The sequence below is a fragment of the Phaethon lepturus genome, unplaced genomic scaffold, assembly GCF_000687285.1.
Source record: "Phaethon lepturus isolate BGI_N335 unplaced genomic scaffold, ASM68728v1 scaffold12887, whole genome shotgun sequence".
Classification (NCBI taxonomy): Eukaryota; Metazoa; Chordata; class Aves; order Phaethontiformes; family Phaethontidae; genus Phaethon; species Phaethon lepturus.
The window spans coordinates 36,463-58,616 of NW_010554187.1; the positions used below are offsets into that span (position 1 = coordinate 36,463).

Genomic DNA, 22,154 nt, shown 5'->3' on the forward strand with positions numbered 1-22,154 from the left:
GTTAACCAGGACTGCTGATAAATGATGGAGAGGGGCTTGGCAAGCTCCTCCGCCAGCTCTCTCAGTACTCTCGGGTGGATCCCAACAGGCCCCATAGACTTGTGAGTGTCTGGGTGGCATAGCAGGTCCTTAACTGCTTCCTCCTGGATTATGGGGAGTTTATTCTGTTCTCCATCCCCATCTTCCATCTCAGGGGGCTGGATATCCTGAGGATAACTGATCTGACTATTAAAGACTGAGGCAAAGAAGGCATTAAGTACCTCAGCCTTTTCCTCATCCTTGCTGACAATGTTCCCCCCCACATTCAATAAGGGATGGAGATCCTCCTTGCCTCTCTTTTTGTTGTTAATGTATTTGTAAAAACGTTTTTTGTTATCCCTTATGACCGTGGCCAGACTGAGTTCTAGCTGGGCTTTCGCCTTTCTAATTTTCTCTCTGCATGACCTAATGAGATCCTTGTACTCTTCTTGAGTTGCCTGCCCCTTCTTCCAGAGGTGATAAAACTTGCCTTTTTTTCCTGAGTCCCAGCAAAAGCTCCCTGTTCAGCCCTGGGTCATCTTCCCCACCAGCTCATCTTTTACAGCACATGGGGAGGTAGAGGACTGGACGACAGGCTTAGGCTCCTGTACCACAGTCTATGCCCAACCCCACAACAGGATGCAGGCTTGTAGACCTCAGTTTATGGGAGAAGTAAGCAGGGGCCTTGGCTTATGAACAGGATCTCTGTACTTTTTGCATCCTTACATGCATCAAAAAATGCCAACATTTCCTGACTCTTGGATATAGGAGAATACAGTTCCCCAAAATCCTAAGTTACAATTGTGTCACAGACATTATAAATGAAGCTTCAGACTTTATCATGGAAGTGTCTTCTTTCCTTGTGTGTCCCAGCCAAAGGCAGATGACAACTCACTTTGAAGTAACTAACTACTCTAAGAATAGCTCCAGAAAAGAGATTCACCAGACTTGTGACATGGACACTAACTTTTTGTGAAAAATAAAGGGAGAAGTATGTTAATCTTCTTACTCAGCATGGCTATTTCTTTATTACAATTTGGGCTTTTGCACCAGCCAGCAAAAATTGCAAAAAACCATTTCACCACCTACTTCTACCTGTGAAGGAATGGTTTTGATACAATTTTTGGCTAAAGCAGAATATTCTGAAGTTTTTAATTTCTAGCATTACAGAAAAAGTAAAAGAACTAGCACTTTGCATTTGGAGGGTATTTTGCTATCTGCTGTTAATGTCAAATGAATGATTCTTTGTTTTTGGAGTCAGGAAAAGATCATCAGGAATGGAAATAGTAAATTTACTCATTTTGGAAGCCTATTCTACCAGTGGTACAAACCCAAAGCTACTTGGAACAATTTATGGACAAATGAATGAAACCAGCCAGCAGTTCCTTCCAGCAGCAGAATCAGTGTCAAAAAGAGTTATGACCACTTGCTGCTCTGCACAACATACAATGATTGCCAATTGAGGTTCCAAAATTATGAATAGCTCCATCTAAGCTTTGAAATAAAGAGGAATTATGTAATGGTTTTTACAGTCATAAAAAGTTAACATATTTTCACATTAATTCTTGCAGCTAAACTATCCTGGTTCTAGCATACTGCAAAACACTACTGGACTATTTAAAATGAAGGAAGTAGTCATTTATGTTCATATTTGAAAACTGGTTTCACATAATTCAAAATGGAAAATACTTGTAGAATAGGGCAAGACGTTATGCAGATGTGTTCCATGATAGATGCAAACCGGAATGAGAAACTTGTGAAGAAGTGCCTATGTGGTACATAAAACAGTATTCGTTATGTCAGGAATTTGCTTGCTCTTTTAAGCCTCTTCTGAACAGAAACAAGCATACTGTTTGTAAGCAGCAAATTGCCATAACTATATTACCAGCTACTACTTATGATGAAGGACCATTGCTCTGGGTTTTTCCTTGCCCAAGTAGTGCATTACTTCCCCCACTTTCTACTTAACCAAATTTTAGTGGGCTATTACATTACTACTGCAAATGCCTCTATTTGTATTGCAACTTAATACAAGATTTCATCAATTCTTGAGTTACTCATCTTACTATTCTCTTTTAAGCTAATGAATAAAATGACCTCTGTAAACTATCTACATATAATATCAAGAATAGTTGCTCTAGTATCCTTCAGATGGGAAGATGTTTTATGGGACAAGACATAAAACCACTTTAGTTTATGATGTTTTCAGATACATGCGTTTTCTCACATAAATAAATTGTATGCAACTTAAACATCACATATTTTAACACAGTTTTATGTAAACTCACATGTAGATTCAAAGTTTATCAATCAACGAATAAAAACAAAAAAATCAGCATGCTAGTTTTGAACTCAGTATTGCTTGTATAGGCCATTAGAGATTGCCTATAATGGCATATTACTGAGTCAACAGGGTATCACTTTACAACGCATTACTTACTCTGCTTTTCCTTCCCAAGCAGACACTGCACATGCATTAAGGGCAGGGTCTCATTTCAACTAATTTTGGCATCTCAAGTTGTCCAAGCTGGTCTCTTTATTGTCACTGAAGAAAAAATGCTTCTTTGGGTGAACTATTCCTTATATTTCAGCTACCTCTTGCAGAATGAGATCCTGTTCTTTCTATTTAACATACATGGTGATGAGGGTAGCTACTTAAGACATAGGCAATGAAATGTAGATGCCTAAGTTTCCACCAGATAACTCTCATATAAAGCTATCTACATGGAAAATCAAGGTAGAGTAGCTAGTAAATGGTGAATTCAAACCCTACTGTAAATTCCCTGTAAACATAGTCCCTTAGTTTCCCATATTTAAAACTTGTATCCCAGCAGTATCCTTCTGAAAGCATGAAAAACAATAAAACACACTACTAGCAACTGCTCAGATACTGCAGTAAGTTACACATCTATGTATTTTGTATGTATATCTGTATGCATTCACAATGTATATGCACAAAGGACCATAATTAGTATTAGCAAATTTATGGATGCTTAACTATTTCCTTAACTTTACAATCAAAATAATTATTGGTTAAGTGTATCTTTGAATTATCTTTGAAGGAAAAAAACAAAGTAAGATTATATTCAAGTAGAATTCCTTTCTACTGAACACTTGAAACTGCAAACTCCTGCACTACAGTATGCATAAGGTCTACTTTATATAACAGGTTTAACAGAGTTATCAGATTTCTTGCATCTAACATGAGGCACTGCTGTTTCTTCCTTCTTATTTCCTTGCTGAACAACTCGGGTCTCAATTTATGCAGCAGAAGCGCCTTCTCCTTAAAGCCCAATTCCATGTACTAGCTGTACCAACGGACCACTGTGTCATTAGTTGAGACCTCCTGTAGTATTCATTTTGCTATTAGAGAAGAAGAGATGCCTGGAGCTAAAAGATGACATTATTCCAAATGGGAAAATGAACAGGTAAACCCAAGGTTTAGCTCATGGGAGCTCAGCTGAAGTCTGTCTGTCTCTCTCCCCTTTCCCTGTGTGATGTATCCCACAAAGATGACAGGCTGTGAGCTAAGGAGAGGACAAGTTTTATATTTTTCATCCTCCCTTCTCACAATTTTTACACTATACTATCCAGTTGGTCTTCATCATCAGTTTAAGCTGTTTTATTAAAATAAATTGTAATGAGACCAGGAGAAAGAAACTACTAAGTTGTAATACTGATATTTGAAAGCTGCTGGCTAGGACTAACACAACAGGAATAAGAAGAGGTGTGCCTGCCAACATAGTGCTCTTTTTGTTAAAAGTATGGGCACTGATACTGCTTTGCATGCCGTTGCCAGTCTCTCTGCAAAGATGAAAAGTGGCATTTATACTGGCAGGATTTAAGAACAGCAGCATTAGCATTCAACTCATACATACTGCAGAGAGAAGAAATGCGATTATTTTCCTTTCTAGCTAAGTCGTATGTGCTGTTATGCCATCTCTTCCTCTGTCTCATTTGATAATTTTGTGAATGAACACTAAAGGTCCCAGCTATGCTTTCCCTTCTATTATGTGTCTGGTTCTCCTGACTGCTATTTTTCTTCCAGCTAAAATGAAAAGAAAAAGGGGGGGAAAAAAAATTAGGCCAGACCTGTGATACAGACAAAAGCAGTAATCATGCATGGCAGCAGAATACTTGGTGACTCAAATACATAACTGAAAACTCGGAAAACATTTTTCCAGTTTGCTTTGGACAACACAAATCCATGACGTTGATAAGGACATTAAGTAAAGATTTCTACAGGAAAACGCGACAGAAGATGATACTGCCCTGGAAAAAGAAGGTTAGGTTAACACACCTCTATTTTAAAAACAAAATGTTGCTAGAGCACTTACATAAGAACAAATATAATGACTGTATCCAATACAAAAGATTGATTAGCACCATACTTTATGAGAAAAACATTAAACAAAATACTTAAATGTTAAAAATTGCAAATAATTACAAACGTTTTATCCCCAAAATCTTTAAGACAAAACTTACAACCTACTCTGTTTTTGTACTTTTATCAGAAACTATTTCGATGGGGACAAAGAGCCATAAGGGCCTGGTGATTCTCAAGTAGCAGTGAATCTACTACTATTTTTTTCAAGCCCATCCTGTTTCCACATCCTCTGTGTGTCAGAGAGATGGGGACTCTGCATTCAACACAAATTCCCCAATTTTGCTCCTCTCATGCCTGCAGGATCAGCCCTTTTCTGCTATCTGGTAGTATCTGTGCTTACAGAAGAATGGCACAATTTGCCTTAAAAGTGTAGGAGAGGCCCAGACATTTAATTTCTCTTTCATGGCAATCCACTGCTCCATCAGTCCATCAGGCTTGGACATCTCTACTTTTCCCTTGTTTTTTAAATATCCAAGACAACCATTCTTGTAGCATTCCTTTCCGCCTCCTCCTCAAACAGACAGCTTTCCTGTGTTTTGTACTGACTGGTTTATGGAACGATGTCAATGTGTTTACTCTTTTTTCTGCCTTTAGGTTCAGAGAAGTGGTTCTGTTTTACTTTTTCAAGCAGATAGATTCTTCCAATTTTTCTCCCAACTCATTGCAGCTGACACCTTATGATAAAGAGAGGGTCTATTCAAGAAAGCTGTTTAGGCAGCATGGTAGAATCCTTTAGGACAGCAATATATGTACAGGCTCCATCTCAAGAAAAAAAAAATTAATTTCTTCTATGACAACTCCAAAGAGCCTACAACTTGACTCTCTGTGCTTGTAGATCATCCACACTGGCTGCACAGGATGGGAAGGACGCTGTTCCTCAGATGCTTTATGCCAGTTTTGAGATGAAGTCGTTTTTGGTGGTGGGGTGGTTTTTTTTTTTTTTACAGCCCAAGTATAGCTTACCGAAGAAGGGAAAATTGGACCTATGTAGGTGAAGCTTCCTCTCAAACTCCAAGATGGTTGTCAGGGTACCAAGAACCACTTTGATTATGCTTTTCTTTGTTGCAAATCCATGTTGTTTATTCTTCCCTGCCTCCTCCAAACTCACCTCTATGTCTCTTCCTTTTAAACCGTTCCCCGCCTCTCAATTCTCAAGCAGCTCAGTATTTCAATACCTTTTGGAATGAAAAGGAATTCTCCAACTCCCTTTACAATGATGTGCTTTCTTTTAGCTCTCTCTATACAGATTTTGGTACTTGTAAATACTCTCATTTCACTCTCAGTAATAATCTCCTAGAAATAAAGGTGATTATTCCTCTCAATATTTGGACAAGTCTGCTAGCATAGATGAAATCACAGATCACAATTACAGAGAAACAACTAGGTCATCTTCTGGTATACTGACCTCACGATGACCTATTTTCATTTGCCAACTGCCCTGAGTTAATCAGAGACATCATCTACTAAATTCACAGAAGAACATCTAACCTGGTATTTACGGACATCTAGGTGGAAACACATGCTAATCTTACTGTGGTCATTCAGATCTAGCACATGCTGAACAACTTCACAGTGAAAGTTTAACTGAATCCAACTTCATCTCATCAATTCCAGTGAACTTTCTGGAGCAATACTCATCTTCAGTGAACACATAGCAGAGTAACCTTAGCTCTGCTATAAAAAGTTAAATTTGGGAAACACTCTTCAGTGACAAAACGCTAGTGGTGCAGCCCAAGAATAAAACCCCAGCAAGCACTACAACTTCACTAATTTATCACTCTCTGCTTCAGCATCTCTGTCCCTCAATATCAACCAGCACATTATAAAGACTATCTGCGTTAGATACTTTGGCTCATTTGTTCTAAGACAAAAAGCTTGCAGATTTCTGATGGATAAAGAGACTATAAGAGACTGATGACTGCAGGAAGTGACACATTTCCCAGGAATCACCTTTCCTTCATCTGTGTGCTGGGAACAGTGGCCAAGAATGCTCTTCCAGAGTTTACATCTATTGACAATTTCTTATTTTCAATAACCAGAACAGAATCAAAACAAAAGGTCTTCTCTTAAACAGAGAAGTAGAAGGCTGGAACTTGAAACAAATGAGTATGTTCCACGATTTCACGTATATGAAATAAGAGCAAGAATTAGGCCAAGTATTACGAGAATGAGTAGAAATGGGAACTCGAATTCTTCAACTGGACTGCGTAAGACAATTCCTCCCACAGCTGAGGTACCCTCTAGTTCAGTGCACCACATGACAGTCTGTTCCTGGTATTGACAATCAAGATTGAATAGATATTATGTCATTCATTGTGCCAGGAATCTGGAATTTCACTCTTCCAAATCTTCTCTCCAACAGCCAGAGAACAACATGAACCAAAAGCAAGTTGCAGTCATGCTGGGCATGCTATTTGGTCACAAGAACCTATTATCCTCTAGCCTGATGCATAAAATCGGTATATGATACTGATATGGTCCTCCGCTGGTAAATTAAGGTGATTTTGAGTTTTGGTCCATGAACCCCAAGTGGTAATGCTTCTTAAACATGGTCTGATTGTTTTCTTTCTCTAACCTATCAGACCTACTATTAAGTGCACCTACCAGAACAATTAGAGTACCTAGCTTGTGCTGGAAAAAAACAACACTAAAAACAGCAACAGAAGATTGTTTAAAAAATAATTCCTCATGCTGAAAGTTTTCATTAAAGCTGCTTGCTTGCTCATTTCCACTGTGCAAGATTTTTGCAGTCCACTACTTTTTCATCAAGTAGTTTTACCAGACTTTTTCCTTCAGTTAAAACTACTCTGGGCCTAGACATTTGTTTTGTGCTTAAGAAATACAAAACATTTGCTCCAGCAAAATCTCTTATTCTCTTTCTCCTAGGCTACAGAAAATAAAGGGGGCAAAGAGCAGCAAATTGTAGATGCGGTCCAAGTTTTAAAAACATATTTGTTGAGAGTTCAGCAGAACTCTGATTCCTTAGGTGATATTGCATGGAGAGGGGAGAGATGCAGACTAAGATGATGACAGCAGTCTGCCTCTCCATTAATAGATCAAATCTTTTATCTTCCAGGAATACGAGTTAACTAACTCAATTTTTGAAGATAAAGTTGTTGAGTCAAAAAGGCATGCTAGCACAGTGTTGAAAGAGAAGATCTCTTATGAAGAGATTTCTCAGTCAGCAGCCTGGTGATTGGTACATTCCATCTTGAAGTACTGCAAAAATGGCATGCTTTTTTTTTATTCCGTAGTGCCTTCAATATGTACAGACGTAGACAACTTTTATTCTTTAGTGATAAATACTTATTCTAATTGCTGAGTTCTCTCCCTCATAGTCTTTATGTACTGTCACTTTTTAAAATTCCACACAACTGGTGGAGAATTCTTCATTTATTGGCAGCTTCTCGTTCTCAGTAATTTTCCTAAGTTTGATGGAGCACTAGATTTCCAAGAAAGAGAAAAATAAAATTACGTTCCTTACCTGAATTTTGTCTTCTCTGAACAGGGATCTGCTGCTCTGTCAGGACCCACCCTGTGTTGGTTGCATTCAGCAACTCTTTTTGTATTCTGGCTTCATGGGGTTGGTCAATGTCTTTCTCATCAGAGGTTTTCTGGTTGGAGAGAGAAAGAATTGCAAATGTACTCTGCCTAGTACACATTTTTCTCTTGTGCCTCTATTCCAGCAGGGTGACTCATAGTTTAAATCTGTTTATTTTTCCTTGCAATTTTACAGCTTTGCACCTCTGAAAGTAGGGCCTGGAGAGACATCTGTGCTTCCACCTACTCACCAGCCGAGAGGTCTACCAAACAGGCTTCCCAGCCTTGGCGGAGATGAGGAAAACCAGCAGTTTTCCAAGTCTGATGGAGCAGGGGATTCCCATTCAGAGAAGACAAAACTAATGAAGGAAACTGATTTTTCAGCTACCGGTTATTTTAATCGGTCCATAGCAGTTTCAGTATCATGTAGGTTTTTTTCTGTCTTGCCTCAGAGTCCCTAGAAAAATTCTTCCCATCTGAGGGATTTTCTATAGCTTTCAGCACTGTTAATATCTACTGAGAGTTTCAGACAGAGGTGTGTAACAAACTCTGGGATTAACAGCAAATGTTGTGTGTTAAAGAAGATTACTGATATGGCTGATTAGTTTCAAGACTGTAACTCAGCTGCTTAAGAGGATCTGAACGTTCTTGCTGCCAGAGAAAAGGAAAAGCAAAAAGTATTTTTATTCGAAAGACCACCATGCTTGTCCACTCTAGAAATAAGCCTTTGAGGGAAACAACAACAAAAAACTGTTTGAGAGACTGGCAAGGATTGAAGGAACTAAATCTGCTGTACGAAGCCTGAAAAATAAAAGCAGAACGTACAGATATGCTACCTTTTTACAATATTCACTACTTCCTGGAAAAGAGTTCTTTCATCAGCAGCGTAACTGACTTCTAGTCCTGTAAGTCCAGATCTTGTGAGCAAGGGGGCTTGGTCTCTGCTCCCTAGAAAATAAAGTAAAAAAAATAAAAATCATTACAATTCAGAAGGAATTACATGACTGCAGTCAACAACATTGCTTTAGAAGAAAACATACAGCTGAATACGACCTACACTAATTATTATCACAATTCCATGGACTTATTTTGTTCCTCTTGGGTGGAAAAATTTGTTCTTTTCACTTTGTAAAATTCTACCATAGTGGTACTTTTGCACAAATTCTCAGCTGTAAATAAATTTGATTCAAGAGAAATTTCACCATTTTACATACAAGAGCCCAGCCATTAGAAAGTTATTTTTGAGTAAGAAATATTAAAGGACCACATGAAAACTCACACATTGTTTTAATGCAAAATATGTTATTTTATTTACTGGCTTAGAGTAGCACTTTGCAAAATGCTTTGAAGAATGAAAATGCTACATAACATAGTATAGTTCTTTTTTCAGTGCACTTCTTAAAAACCAATGCTAAGTTACTAATAGAAATGGAAAAACATGAGCAACTGCTCACTTAGTGCACATTAAGAGTGTCTACATTGATAATATGTGGATAATAGCTAAATTCGTATGCATGCCCGAACTCAGCATTTGCCTTCTGTATAGAAGAGTCATCTTTACATAAATAATACGCAACACATACTCTGTCTCTTCATTTTCTCTATGCAGCAGATAGCTATATCGCTGATTAAGGCAAGAATCTGGAGTTTTTAAAAGGCATTCTACTTTGACACATTCTTAAAATCTTGAAAATTAAAAGTGTGCTTTCAGAAATAAATGTTAAAATGAGTACTGTAACTTACAAAGCAAGAATAGTACAAAAAGGAAAAAAAAAAAGTTGTATCTCAATGTCAAGTAACTCCACAGGGAACTCGGAAAGTCCTAACCAAGAAAATACTGACAACACACATCAATTAAAGCAAGGAATGACACAATAACATTTAAACATACCACTTTATTTCACTAACAGAAACAGATCAGAACCTTCGGTTTCTCAAAATATTACTGGACCTCTTTACAGAGAGATTTTTCTTCATAATTTATCAGTGGCACACACCTAGGGAGCCATAGTGGCTATACTGTGGAAAAATCTTACTTAGTAAGGTAATGGAGATAATTTTTTAGAAGATAGTAACAAGCATATAATACCAGAATAAACGTCACTGAGAATAAGAACAACTTAGCTTAATATGATATATTATCTACAATATTTTGAAAAATAAACTGGTAAAAGAAGGAGCTGTTGCCTTAATGCTAAATTTTTGGTAGGTTTTTGTCCACGCTTAAACTTTAGACAGTATTTTGTGGTTTAATACGCATTCACAATGCCAAAGAAACCCTGAAAGTGTGAGCACTTTTTTTTTTTTTTGCTTTTTTTGTTTTGCTTTTTTTTTGTGTGTGTGTTTTTACTAGCCTAAACCAGTGGTACTCAACCTTTAACAGCTGGAGAGCCACTTCTTTATTAAATGGAGTTGTAGAGCACCATAAAAATCAAGTATCACCAGTGTGATTTTTTTTTTCCCATCATGACACTTCAATGTGTGATGATGCTGCCTCAACATCATCACATATTGATACATCACGACATGACACATCAGCATCCTCTCTCCCAGCAGCATTCTGTCTTCAACCCCTTCTGGCTGCTAGGAAGGAGTGGGGTGGAGGGGTGGAAGGGGCAAAAGGGCAAGTTTTTCCCCATTCTGCCCCATGGCTGCTGGGTGGGAGGTGATCTCTACTCTTACCTGTGGGGGGATCCCAGCAGCTCCTTTTCTTTCCCCCTATGGGAGGGGGAACTTCAGCGACTCCCACACTGCTGGTCCATTTGCTCAGTGCTCCCCGCGCTGCCTGATAGAGTGGAGCGCCGATCAGACGCCTACATTGCGAGAGCCGCCTGTAGGGCCATGAAGAGCCACATCCGGCTCTAGAGCCACAGGTTGAGTATCACTGGTCTAAACAAAGCCAAAAAGGTACAATAGAATAAGGGCCCCCGTTTAGATCCTAAAAGGATCAGATAAAACCACAAAAATAACCCTTAAGTAAAATATAAAACATACTGTCTTGCTTTTAACATTTTCTACTTGTAGCTATCCAGCAACTTGAGTAGGAAACTAAAGGCAGGTTTTCCTCTTTATACTTTCAGAACACTGCAGGAGCTTGTCCACAAATACGCAAAACAGATATTTTGCACATGCATATGTTATTTGTGGTTTACAGCCCATGCAATAGTTCTTTGGAAGATATAAGCAGGAAAACTCTATGTTTAAAACGGCCATTCATCCAACAGTCAACAAGACAAAATTAAATGAGCTAAATAGTAATATAGATACTCGATTATATTTTGCTTGCTACTGTTTGATTACTATGAAATAAGCATTTTTTTAAAATATGTTCAGAAAAAGAAATAGGAACCTTGGCTTGAGAATGTCCTGTCTCTATCAATCACTATAGCACCAGTGATTTCTTTTCTATCAGTATTTGGCAGTGCTGTGTCTGATGAGATGCAATAGAATAAAGCACAGATCGGATCAAACTCCGGGTCTGGTTCCAAATCTCGTCTGGTTCGAGCATGTAATTCCATACTGATGAGGGTAAGGTGTTGGACCTAACAACAAATAAATATAATAAGTTAGTAAGTTTTGTAGCTTGCTTTAAAAAAAATTAAGATGAGATTATTAGTGCAAACGAACTCATTGCAGACATTTATGTGGTCATATTATATTGTAACTAACAGGTCACACCTGAAAATTAATAGAAGGGATTAAACATGCATCTCCGGATCTCACTTTTTTGCAAAAAGCATTATCTTACAAAAAAAAAGATTAATCACTTAGTAAATTTTTTATACTTAATTATTAAAATTCAGTATTTGTGTCTGAGTACTATCTTCTACCAAAATGCAGAAAATAGAAACAAAAAGAAATGCTCAACCTTCAACAACTGTAAATTCCTGTAAGGTTTTCAAACAGCTTTTCATATTAACCTGAATTAAGTTTCCAGACTTATCAAGAACACAGAACCACTGTTGGTCTTTATTTTCCTTTCCCTCTCTCACACAAGACATGCAAACAAGCATGAAGACTAAGTCACTTACACAAAGGTATGGAGAATACCTAACTTTCCATTCATTTGCATTAATGAACTTCCACATCATGTTGTTACAGCTTTTTGCAGAATGGTTTGCATTTAGAAAATTCTAATCCGTATATATTGTACGTTTTTGACTCTACGATAAATACTGTAGTATTTAATACTGTTTCAGCATGATTTCCTCTAGATTTGCATCCTAAATCACTATAGCCATAACTGCAATGAAATTTTACTATCAAGCTCTATCTCCATTTCCTGCAAAATCATTAGTTTGTGGTTGGCTCTCCTATCTCATCTACTTGGCACATAAAATTTCTGTGTGCCCATGTCATCTGTACATTGGTCAACAGCTAATTCCAAGCCATGGATGTGGTGACTGTCTGGGAGCACACACATGCTGGCTGGCCAGTTAGTAGCCAAACACAGCAGTTTCACAGTATTCATATTGCATCCCTTTCTCCAGCACAAACTTTGATCTCTCTTCCCAGACCAGCCACTGATCTACACGAAATATGTAGACACTCTTTGAGACATCTACCATTTTGTCAAATGCAGTAGAAACTGGCCAACAGGTTCAGAAGGTAACATGTAGGAGGGCCTGACTGAATGATGCCAGATGCCTTTTTTCTTGAACTAGCTGAATGGTCAACTAGTTTTTCCAGTGATGTTTTTATACAAAATTTACTATTTCTTCCTTCTGATCTTTCCCTTATTTTTTAAAGGAAGATTTACCACCTTCTCAACAAAAATACTGTGAAATTTAGTTTAATACTATTAAATAAAGGCGCTTGGAGATCAAGCTGAAACTAGTAGAGCAACTATTTAAAGCTGCAGGCATCACACACTGATTAATGTTAAGTCAGGCAGGGACCACGGAGGAAAAGATTTTTAAATCCTGCCATTATAAAACCAGTCTGATAAACTATAATTTTATAAAGTAACATGTAGCAGTAAGTTACCTCATGTAAAGATTTTGCTTCCTGCAGGTTTTCCACACTGACTTTAAAACCGTAAGTGTTATTTAAAGATGGTCCTTCAATCTGAGAAGTCTCTTTCTTTGGAGCGCCGAGGGCAGCAAATTGATTCTTGGGGGTGGGGAAACAAACAAACAAAAAAGCACAGTATAATACTGAAAAAACTACAGGTTGCTAAATTCATATACAATATCAAATACAAATTTATCAACGAAAATGCAAATGCTACACTACAATTACTAAAAAAAGCTTTCACTATCTCCTCATGTCATTTTTCAACAGGGAAACAACAGTTGTGTCTTTCTGCCTTTTAGGAATTACTTTAATGAAACTTCATAGTAAAGCAAGAGGCAGTTTGAAATACTTTAAAAAAAGAAACCCACACACAAAACCGCCCAAAACCACACATATTGGCTTTCTTCGAAGCCTGAGGACAGGGGAACCAACAAAATCTCTATTCTCTCTTGAGCAACAATTCATCAAAAACCTGTTTCAGTCACAACTTTTTAAGACACTGAAGTAAAGGTACACTTAAGTATCCAACTGAACAGGGTGAATACCAGTATATTGAGAACAAAAGAAAAAACTACCGGTCATTTCGGTAATGCACCTAACGCATGGTTCTGTTTCCAACATGGGGAGCAGAAACACCATTTAGGGAAAACATGCAAGTCTGACCATTTTATGAAATCCGTTCCCTTTCTACTCTGTCAGCATACCAGTGCCATTCACTGCCTACATTGTTTTCAGAAAATGCTTAGAACATTGTCTGACAACTAATAACACACACAGACACATAAATATACACATCTTTGTGTACACACACGCACACACATATAAAGGGGAAATCACAACAGAACTTAAAAAGGATGTTGTAACTAAAAGAGCAAAACAACATCCTTACATGGTGTGTCTTTAGTGTTTCATTAGTGTCTCACTACCCTGAAACATAAAACATATTCTCAATACCTAACTTTTTATCCCCCCTGTAAATTAAACTGATTTCTTCTTCCTAACTTGGAGTGTACACTGATTCTACAGCAATTGCACCCTACCATTTACAATGTATTTTCAATATCTTAACATCAAAAGAAAAAAAACAGTAACACAGAAGAGAATGGAAATGTGTACATGTGGCATAATAAAAATACATCTGTACATAAAATCTTAATTTACCTTCATTTGTGTGGTTAGAAGTACTCTTCGAAGACCATCAGTATTATTTCCCCTCTTGTGGCTCAGTTTCTGGGCTTTTGGTTCTGTAAACATAGATGAGTGCAAAACTGTTTAGCCTCAGTAATACTGCCTATACATTAAACAACATGCTGGAAACAACCAGAGGCATTTGGTTAACTGTATAAACAAATATTACATACATACCAAATACAACTTTATTCTCTGTCCAATTCAAAGCACAACTGTAACAATTTGGTATTTATGGACATTTAGGAATGTATAGTACAAGGCCAGTAGGTTACCAAACCTCACATGATTATCATCTTGAACATTGCAATGTTATTTACAGTCCATGTTGAGATTACGTTTGGAAAAATACCAGTAATAAACAACAAGATTTCAAAATCCCCAAAATAAGATGTACTTTTAAATTAAGTTTTTAACCAGCACTTCAGAGTTCAGATGCTAGAGACCATCAGGAAGCAAAAGGGTTTTCTGCTTCTAGACTTTTTTCATAATTCAATAGTTAGTTTAACAATAATACACAGGCCTCTTCCTTTCCAAAACTAGTTTTAAATATATTTTTGTGGAGATGTAATTATTTTCTCATTATGTCCAAAGAAATATAATATGTTATCATATTCAGAAAATATTTTTGTGTATCATTAGAATCACTTAATGAATTTACCTGTGGATAAAGGAGTAAAACCAAGAACTTCAGGTACTCCATCTTGATTTTTTCGCTGTACAATGGGTGTACTATGTAGGCAAAGGGATTCAGAATTTCCAGGATCTTCATTAATTGGAAATGGAGATGTGTCAAAGGATGTCCTAACAGCCTCTTGGGTGGATGGAGAATTTTGTGCACTTACAACAGGTACTACATCATTTCCTTCCACAGAAGACAAAATAATATCCTGACTTTTCCACTCTGTGTCTTCTAAATTGGACTGCTTGGGATCTGGAGATGCTACTTGCTGCCAGGGAGGAAGTACTGGAGAATCTGGTGAACTGTAATTGACATAATAATCTTCGTCCTCCTCCTCCTTATCGTGTTCTAATGTTGAAGTAATAAGTGTCTTGCTTTCAGATACAGTTTTACTAGAGTCTATGTCATTTTTACTATTTACAGAAGTTCCTATAGTGCTTATAGACTTATCACAGGTTTCATTGGTTTGTGTTTCTGTAGTTTCTGCCACAGAAGCAGGAGAATTCTTTGTAGGCACAATAGGTCTTTCATCTTCCAGGCTAGATAAATTTAAATCTTTAGCTGCTTTTACTACTTCTATAGATTTCTCTTCAAACAGTACTTCAGAGCTGAAATTCTCAGCTGCCTTTTCCATCTCAGCAGGATGATTCTTAGGCAATTTCTTGAAATGTTCATACTCTTCTTTGGCATGAAGCCATATCTGAACTTGCTGTTGGCTTGGAGCACACTTGCATGGCATTATGACTATTTTTTTGTCTTCACTAGTTTTATGGCTATTATTTTCTCTTTTATTAACAGTAGAGTGACCATAACGGGGAGGAGATCCCGGTCTAGGACTTTCTGTCATTGCTGAAAACGCAGTCTTCCAGAGTCGTAGACCTTCTAATGAGAAGTCCCCCTCAAACTCAAGCAGGTCATTTGGAAGCCTAGTTTCCACTGTGAGAAGCCGTCCTCCAATCTCCCTGTTAAGAAAATAGTTTGAATTATTGTTTTGCTCTGAACTGCACTGCAGGCAGTCCTCAAGACGATATACAAGCAGAGACCTACTAACTAGTTTTCTCACTATGCAATTTCTGTGGAGAGTATCTTTCTTTTACAAACCAAGCAGGCACATTCCCACTTACTACAATAATACCAAGCAATAAAAAAAAGTGTCATGAATGAAAATAGGTATTTGCACGTGAAGTACAGTAATTTTCAACTTCAAATGTATGTATATCAGATGGGATCTTTCATGCATCTGTGCCACATCACAGCATAAAATTGTTTACAGGAAGAAATTAAATTTAATATAGTCACAAGCATATGTAGACAGAAATGCATTTAACACAGTACCTTGGCTTTTCTGGAGCATCTGAAGGATTGCTGCAAAAAGGTTCCTGATAAATTGTTTCTGCGAGATCATGATCCACCAAAGTTGCCATGATTTCTTCACGACTGGGTGGCGACATGAGAGGCTTAAGGATGTGAGCAGTACGAGGTGTAAAACTTCCATTCTTTGATTGTGAGGGAGAACTGGTTGATCTTGGTGAACTATCTGGAGTTGGAGTTAATGTCTCATTGTTTCTTGAGACATATAATTCTAAATCCTCAGAAGGTGCATCTATAAGTTCACCATCAGGAGAAGACAATATGGATGTAAAAGAGGTATTAACTGAATCAAGTGGTTGACATGGTTCAAAAGTGGTTTCTTTTCTAATGTGGCTTTGAATCCACTCTGAGCTGGTTGGCTGAGGAAGATTAAGAAATCTCTCTTTATTTACTGTATTTCTAGTCAACTTGATTTTTTCATTTAAACAGACCTCAGTCTCTTGTGTACAAGAGGTATTGACAGAACTAGATCTAGAAGTTGAAGGATGAACATCTTTCCTCCATTGGCTATGGCAGTGGTTCTCATTATTATCCAGTGAGGTTTTCTCAAAAAGCTCAGGGCTCAGGGAACCAGACCTTATCCACTTACTTGTGCTTGAAGAATGTTGCTTTTCTTCCTCCGACTTTTTATCATTATGACACAGAAAGTCATTTTCTGTTGTTTGCCCAGAACTAAGATCTTGAACTGCATCACTCAAGAATTTCTGAGGCAAATTTTGATCTGCTGGGACAAACTGGCTTGCAGAATAAAAGCTGCAAAATCCTGTTTGCCCTATAGTATTAATATCAAAATTGTAATTGTGGTCTGGAGACAAGCTGTCTTCAAGCGAGTAGCAGCTTTCAAAACCAGGGTCTGAAAAAAAAATGGGGCTGTCACCAGACACAGACTGATCAATGCGACTAGTGATCTGCTGGCTTAAGGACTCCATTTTTGAAAGTTTTGCTGTTTTTTCTTTAGGTTTTGTATTCCTGGGAGCACGAGATTTTCTTGGCGATGTGACTGACCGTGACCTCTTTATTGCTTTATTTTGTTCAAGAGGGCAGGGTATATTCCTGCTCAGTTGTGTTTTAGCCGGTGATGGTTCCTGTGTAATGCTTGCATTCTGTGCTTTCTGCTGTCTCTTCTGGAGCAACTCTTTCAAAACAGCTAGGCCAGACTGTCCTTCACTGAATGCTGATGGGGCCATTATAGACCTGTTTTTATACTGAGTGATAGGTTTTGGTTGCATGGTCGTTTCTGGCAGAGACCTTTGTTTTAGTGTTTCAGGTTTAACATGTGACATATCCAAAATAAATCCTCTCTGGTTTTGATCCCAATTTAACTGTTTCACTGGACTCTTCAAAGACGTTACAAAACAGTTCTTGGGCAACTGAAGTGGCCCAGGGCTTTCCTCAGATGACTTAAGAATAGAAGAACAAGGATCAGAATGCTTGGATGCTTCTGGTAAACAAAAAATCTGCTGTTGATTATTGTCTTTACAATGCAAATAGTTCGTGCCATGTAACTGATCCATCTTTGCTGTGTCCAAAGAGTCACGAGCTTCATTTAGTTTCCCAGCTGGTGGTAAGTATCTGTTTTGCAAATTTTTTATCTCTTCCGCTTTTGTAGAAATCTTATCTTTAGAGATGCATGCATTCTGTGTTACCCGAGTTGAGTGTTTAGATGGATCAAATATGTTTTGAATGAGAGTAGAATCCTTCATTCTAAATATAGCACTTTGAGTCCTGGGCCTTTGAGAGCTCATTTTTGGTACTTCCCTTCCAGACGCCACAGGAGTAGATGCAAGAGATGAATGAGGGTCTTCTCGTGGAGCAGGTAAACACTGTGCATCTACAGGCTTATCAATTTCCATCAGTGAATGAAAACAGCCTGATGAATTACCTTGTGCATCAGATGATGAAGGGAGCTGTGCTGATGGTAGACATCCTGCTGATAGACATCTTGCTGAATAGCCAGGAAGAGGACTGTCTTTCCGGTTATGAAGTGGCTGCGAGTTGACAGAGTTGTAAGAAATCTCAGGCAGATCTTGACGTTTCAGCACAAATTTTACTTCTGCAGTAGAGCGAGTATTTCCTTTTTCATCTTTAAATACAACACGCTTTCTTGAGGATGCTTTTTCAACTGTTTTTTGTCTTTGTTTTGCTCTAGGTTTCTTCTTTCCATCATCTGCTGTTTTATCAGCCTGATTAATCTTTTTCTTTTTCTTGTTAGACACGGTGGGGCTAGCAAACTTCTTTTTACATTTCTTAACCTGAGTTTTTGCTCGACTGTTTTTTCCTGCATTAGAATTAACAGTCTTGCTGTTGTACATATTGGACCCCCTACTAAATAAAGCTTCTCTGTCCAGGCTGGTCAAAATTTCTTCTGCTTTTGGATCAGTGGGAGACCAGCAGCGAGGTGGAGTTGTGTTTACTGGGCTTGTGCTTCTCTCAGAAAGAAAACCTAACTTAGACATAACATCACTATAGTTATAGTCACAGTCTTCAGCTTCAGCATTGTAGGATGGCGAAGGAGGAGAAAGAATTGTATGAGCCCTTTTTCTGAATGATAAAGTTCTTTTAATACTTTTACTACCTGTTTTTTGTGGTTTTCCAGCTTTTTTCTTGGTTGACTTATGTTTTGCTTTCCTTTTGTGACTTTTCTTTGGTGTTAGTGGATAAATAGGATATTTGGTTGCAGGAGAGTCAGGAACTTTTGGCCAAAAGTCCTTTAAAGGTGCAAGCTTTTTATATAAGTTCATCTTTTCCTCTGTGAGTATTACTCTTTCCTCACTAGAATCTACTTTCCCTAGTTTAACAAGCATATTTTTTCTCCCTCTAAATCTATTGATGATAATATATTTAATAATAACAGGTGGCAGTTTTTTAGAAAGTTTTCTACGCTTTCGAGACTTCTGAGACCCATCCAAACTTTCAACGCTTTCTATTGGTTGAGGTAGATTAATTTTGGAGTTGTGTGCGACAAAGCTTGATTCACTGTCTTCAGTCTCATAATTTACCTTCCGTTTAGTTCGGAGCGTATATTTATTCCCACATAATCCAAATGCCTGCTCAGATTCAAGAGATCCATCTGCAAATTGACAGTCAGTATAATTAGCAGTACTTGTAGGCATTTTGTTTTCAAAATCCTCAAGAGGAACTTGAACTAAGTCACTAGGTAAAGCACTATCCTTATCAGGAATGTTACTACAAGCATTACCTTGTGTATAGCAGCTTTCTTTCACTGATGCAACATCATTTACACTTGCAGGCTCCTGATGATTGATAAAACTATGTTTCTTTTTATTCAGCTTCAACCTGGACTGTTTGTTGCCTTGCTGTAATTTATATGTCACAGGAGCTAACTTCTGTGGTCGACTGAGACAATTAGAAAGAACAACACTAGGAAAGAACATATAATGTGCTGCTTGTTGACTGAGGCTTGGCTTTTCTGCCTTATGCTCCTGAAATTCTTCATACCTAATTTTAAGCTTATTAAGGCCACCTTCATCAGTGTTATTTTCAAGTGAATGTACCACAGTTCGACTGCCTCCTGAACACGACACCAATTCACAATTTTCTGTAACTGTTGCTGGAAAAAAACTATTTATACTTGCACTGTTGGATTTTTCATTTACTTCAGAGGACATTTTACCTTTGGAGTGGCTGGAGTGGCTCAAATCAGAAAAGTTAAATAAGTTTTTATTTAACATGCTGTCACCAATGTGGCGACCCACATGCATAAAAGAGACATCCTTTTCAGCCTTTCTGATGCTAGTATACTTCCTACTAGGTATCTGTCTGCTCACTGATGAAATGTCATCTTCATACTCAAAAATATTATTTTCACATGAAGGAACGGAGAGAGTATCTTTCTTGTTACTCTCTTTGTGAGAGTTTTCTGCATGGGTACTATTGCTGAATGGAGTTGGGTACTTTGCTGAGTAAGTGCTTTCTTTTGTAAGAGAATGGACTGAAAGTTCAGGTCTTGTTTCTGCGTTTGGTTGAGAGAGGTCTTCTACCAAATCTTCGTTATTCAAAACATGGTTAGAAAGGGCACTTGTGTGTTTACACTGAAAAGTAATTTTAGCAGAAGACGGGGGTTCTAGTGTAGCAGCATCTTTGTGAAAGATTGAGGTCTTTACAGACATTTTGCTTGTTGCAATGACGGAGGAGTGAGTTCGAGAACTTTCATTATTCAAAGGATTGTCTGAAATAGAAGACAAGCAATTTTACTCACAAGCAAATTTACAGACAAGCAAGTTTTCCTGTAAAAAAAAGAAGAAAAAAAGTAACGCATTAACCATTTTAATGACATTTTCCTGAAAGCCCTCCCATCCAAAGAAGAAACAAACCTCTTCTAAATCACACTGCATTTATGATCATGACAGCTACAGACCCTGAGTACATGAGTTGCTTTATCAAAGTCACGTCACGAGTACATTTATGTCTGAGCTGTTCTGTCAGTTACTCCTCAATGGTAGGCTTGCATACACTCGCCAAAGATCTCATGCTGGTTTGCTGAAAGAAGGCTTCTAAAATCACTTTCAGATAGCTAAATACAGACAGATTGATTTCTAGAAAAGCTTGTATCCTGCTTTGTCCCTGAGAAGTATGCATACTCACTGGCTCTGAAAAACAAAGAACTTATTTAGATGACTTTCCCTATATAGAAAAGTCACCGCATAGAAAGCCAAAGTACTATCTTACAACATGGCAAGGGCTTTGTATTAACTGTCCTGTGCACTAAGCATAGGTAGCTTGCTGCACTTTTATAAAGCAGAGCAATCCACCACCCATTCAGGTGTTCCTGCAAGGAGTTCACACCATTTAGTTAGACCATGAATTCATATCCATGCATTAACATTCCCACACAGATCTGTGACCACCATGTGCTGCAGTAACTGTCCTGTGTAGACTCATCACAGCATACCTGGGAAGATTTCTGTTTCACCGACACTTTCTCCCCATTTACTGCAGGGGAAGTGTGGACAGGCAGGTGCCAAGTAACAAATTAACAACTGGTTTGCAGCAATTGTGTGCTTGCTCATAACCACAAAGAACACCAAGTAATTTGAAGGAGTTTATTCCTCTGCAAAGACGCAGTTACCACAGAGCTCCTGGCACACAGCAGTTTGTTCAAGTGTCCGCATTTTTAGCTGAAATGTTGAAGGGGGACAGGAATTATGAAACATGCTGTACGCCCTGGAAGCATGCACTGCGCACTGTCCTACTAGGTGGGGGAATCCTTTGGGCCTTCACTGTAAGTCTCAAACAATTTGGGGACTATCTTATATTCATTCTGCCTTCAGCTTAACAATTTATTTGTTGCTGGGTGAGAAAAGTAAAAGAAAGTCTCAATCTGTTTCTAATAACATTTTCCAATGCATACACAGAGTCCCTAAGCTCTGAAACACAGCTGGGAGATGCTGCCTATGATTCTTTGAGGGTAGGAGTCCACACAAAGAATGAGGATGATTAACTGAAAACCAAGAAAATGGGAGTTTAGTGAAGTGTCAACAAACACTTGGAAGATACCTGACTATTCAGATACAAAAATTGCAAAAATACTTGTTAGTCAGTCAGATGTCATGGACACAGATTCATGCGTGGATAAGCATTTTCTAATTTAGAGGAAATGGACTGAGATGTGTGTTGAATTTACTGTATCTCCTATTATGAGAAGCTGATGTAAAAGTTCACAGTAATAAACACATTCTAAGCTGACATTCTTCTGCATGTGATATTTCATACACTTAAAATATTCTAAAATTTAAACATTAACATACAGTCTTATTAGCCAGGAGCATTCCTTTTTAACATTAAACTGCAAAGTATTGCAAATAAGGAAATAACAATTGTATATTTTACAAAACTAAATCATATTAATAGTACATCAAGTCATACATTAACCCTAACACTATACCTATACAAGCAAAACAAAAAGTAAATTATGCTCTAAACAGTGAACAC

General features: G+C 37.8%; 1 protein-coding gene across 1 annotated transcript in view; it reads right to left on the reverse strand.

Annotated features, from left to right (window-relative positions):
* REV3L (REV3-like, polymerase (DNA directed), zeta, catalytic subunit) overlaps nt 1-22,154 on the reverse strand; it is a gene marked incomplete at its 5' end in the record, with an annotated part of 77,037 nt that overhangs the window by 26,364 nt on the left and 28,519 nt on the right. Inside the window, 6 exons of the mRNA XM_010291777.1 lie at nt 8,782-8,893; nt 11,295-11,487; nt 12,932-13,057; nt 14,123-14,205; nt 14,811-15,793; nt 16,167-20,391. Coding sequence (XP_010290079.1) covers nt 8,782-8,893; nt 11,295-11,487; nt 12,932-13,057; nt 14,123-14,205; nt 14,811-15,793; nt 16,167-20,391 — 5,722 coding nt within the window. The remainder of the gene's footprint in view (nt 1-8,781; nt 8,894-11,294; nt 11,488-12,931; nt 13,058-14,122; nt 14,206-14,810; nt 15,794-16,166; nt 20,392-22,154) is intronic.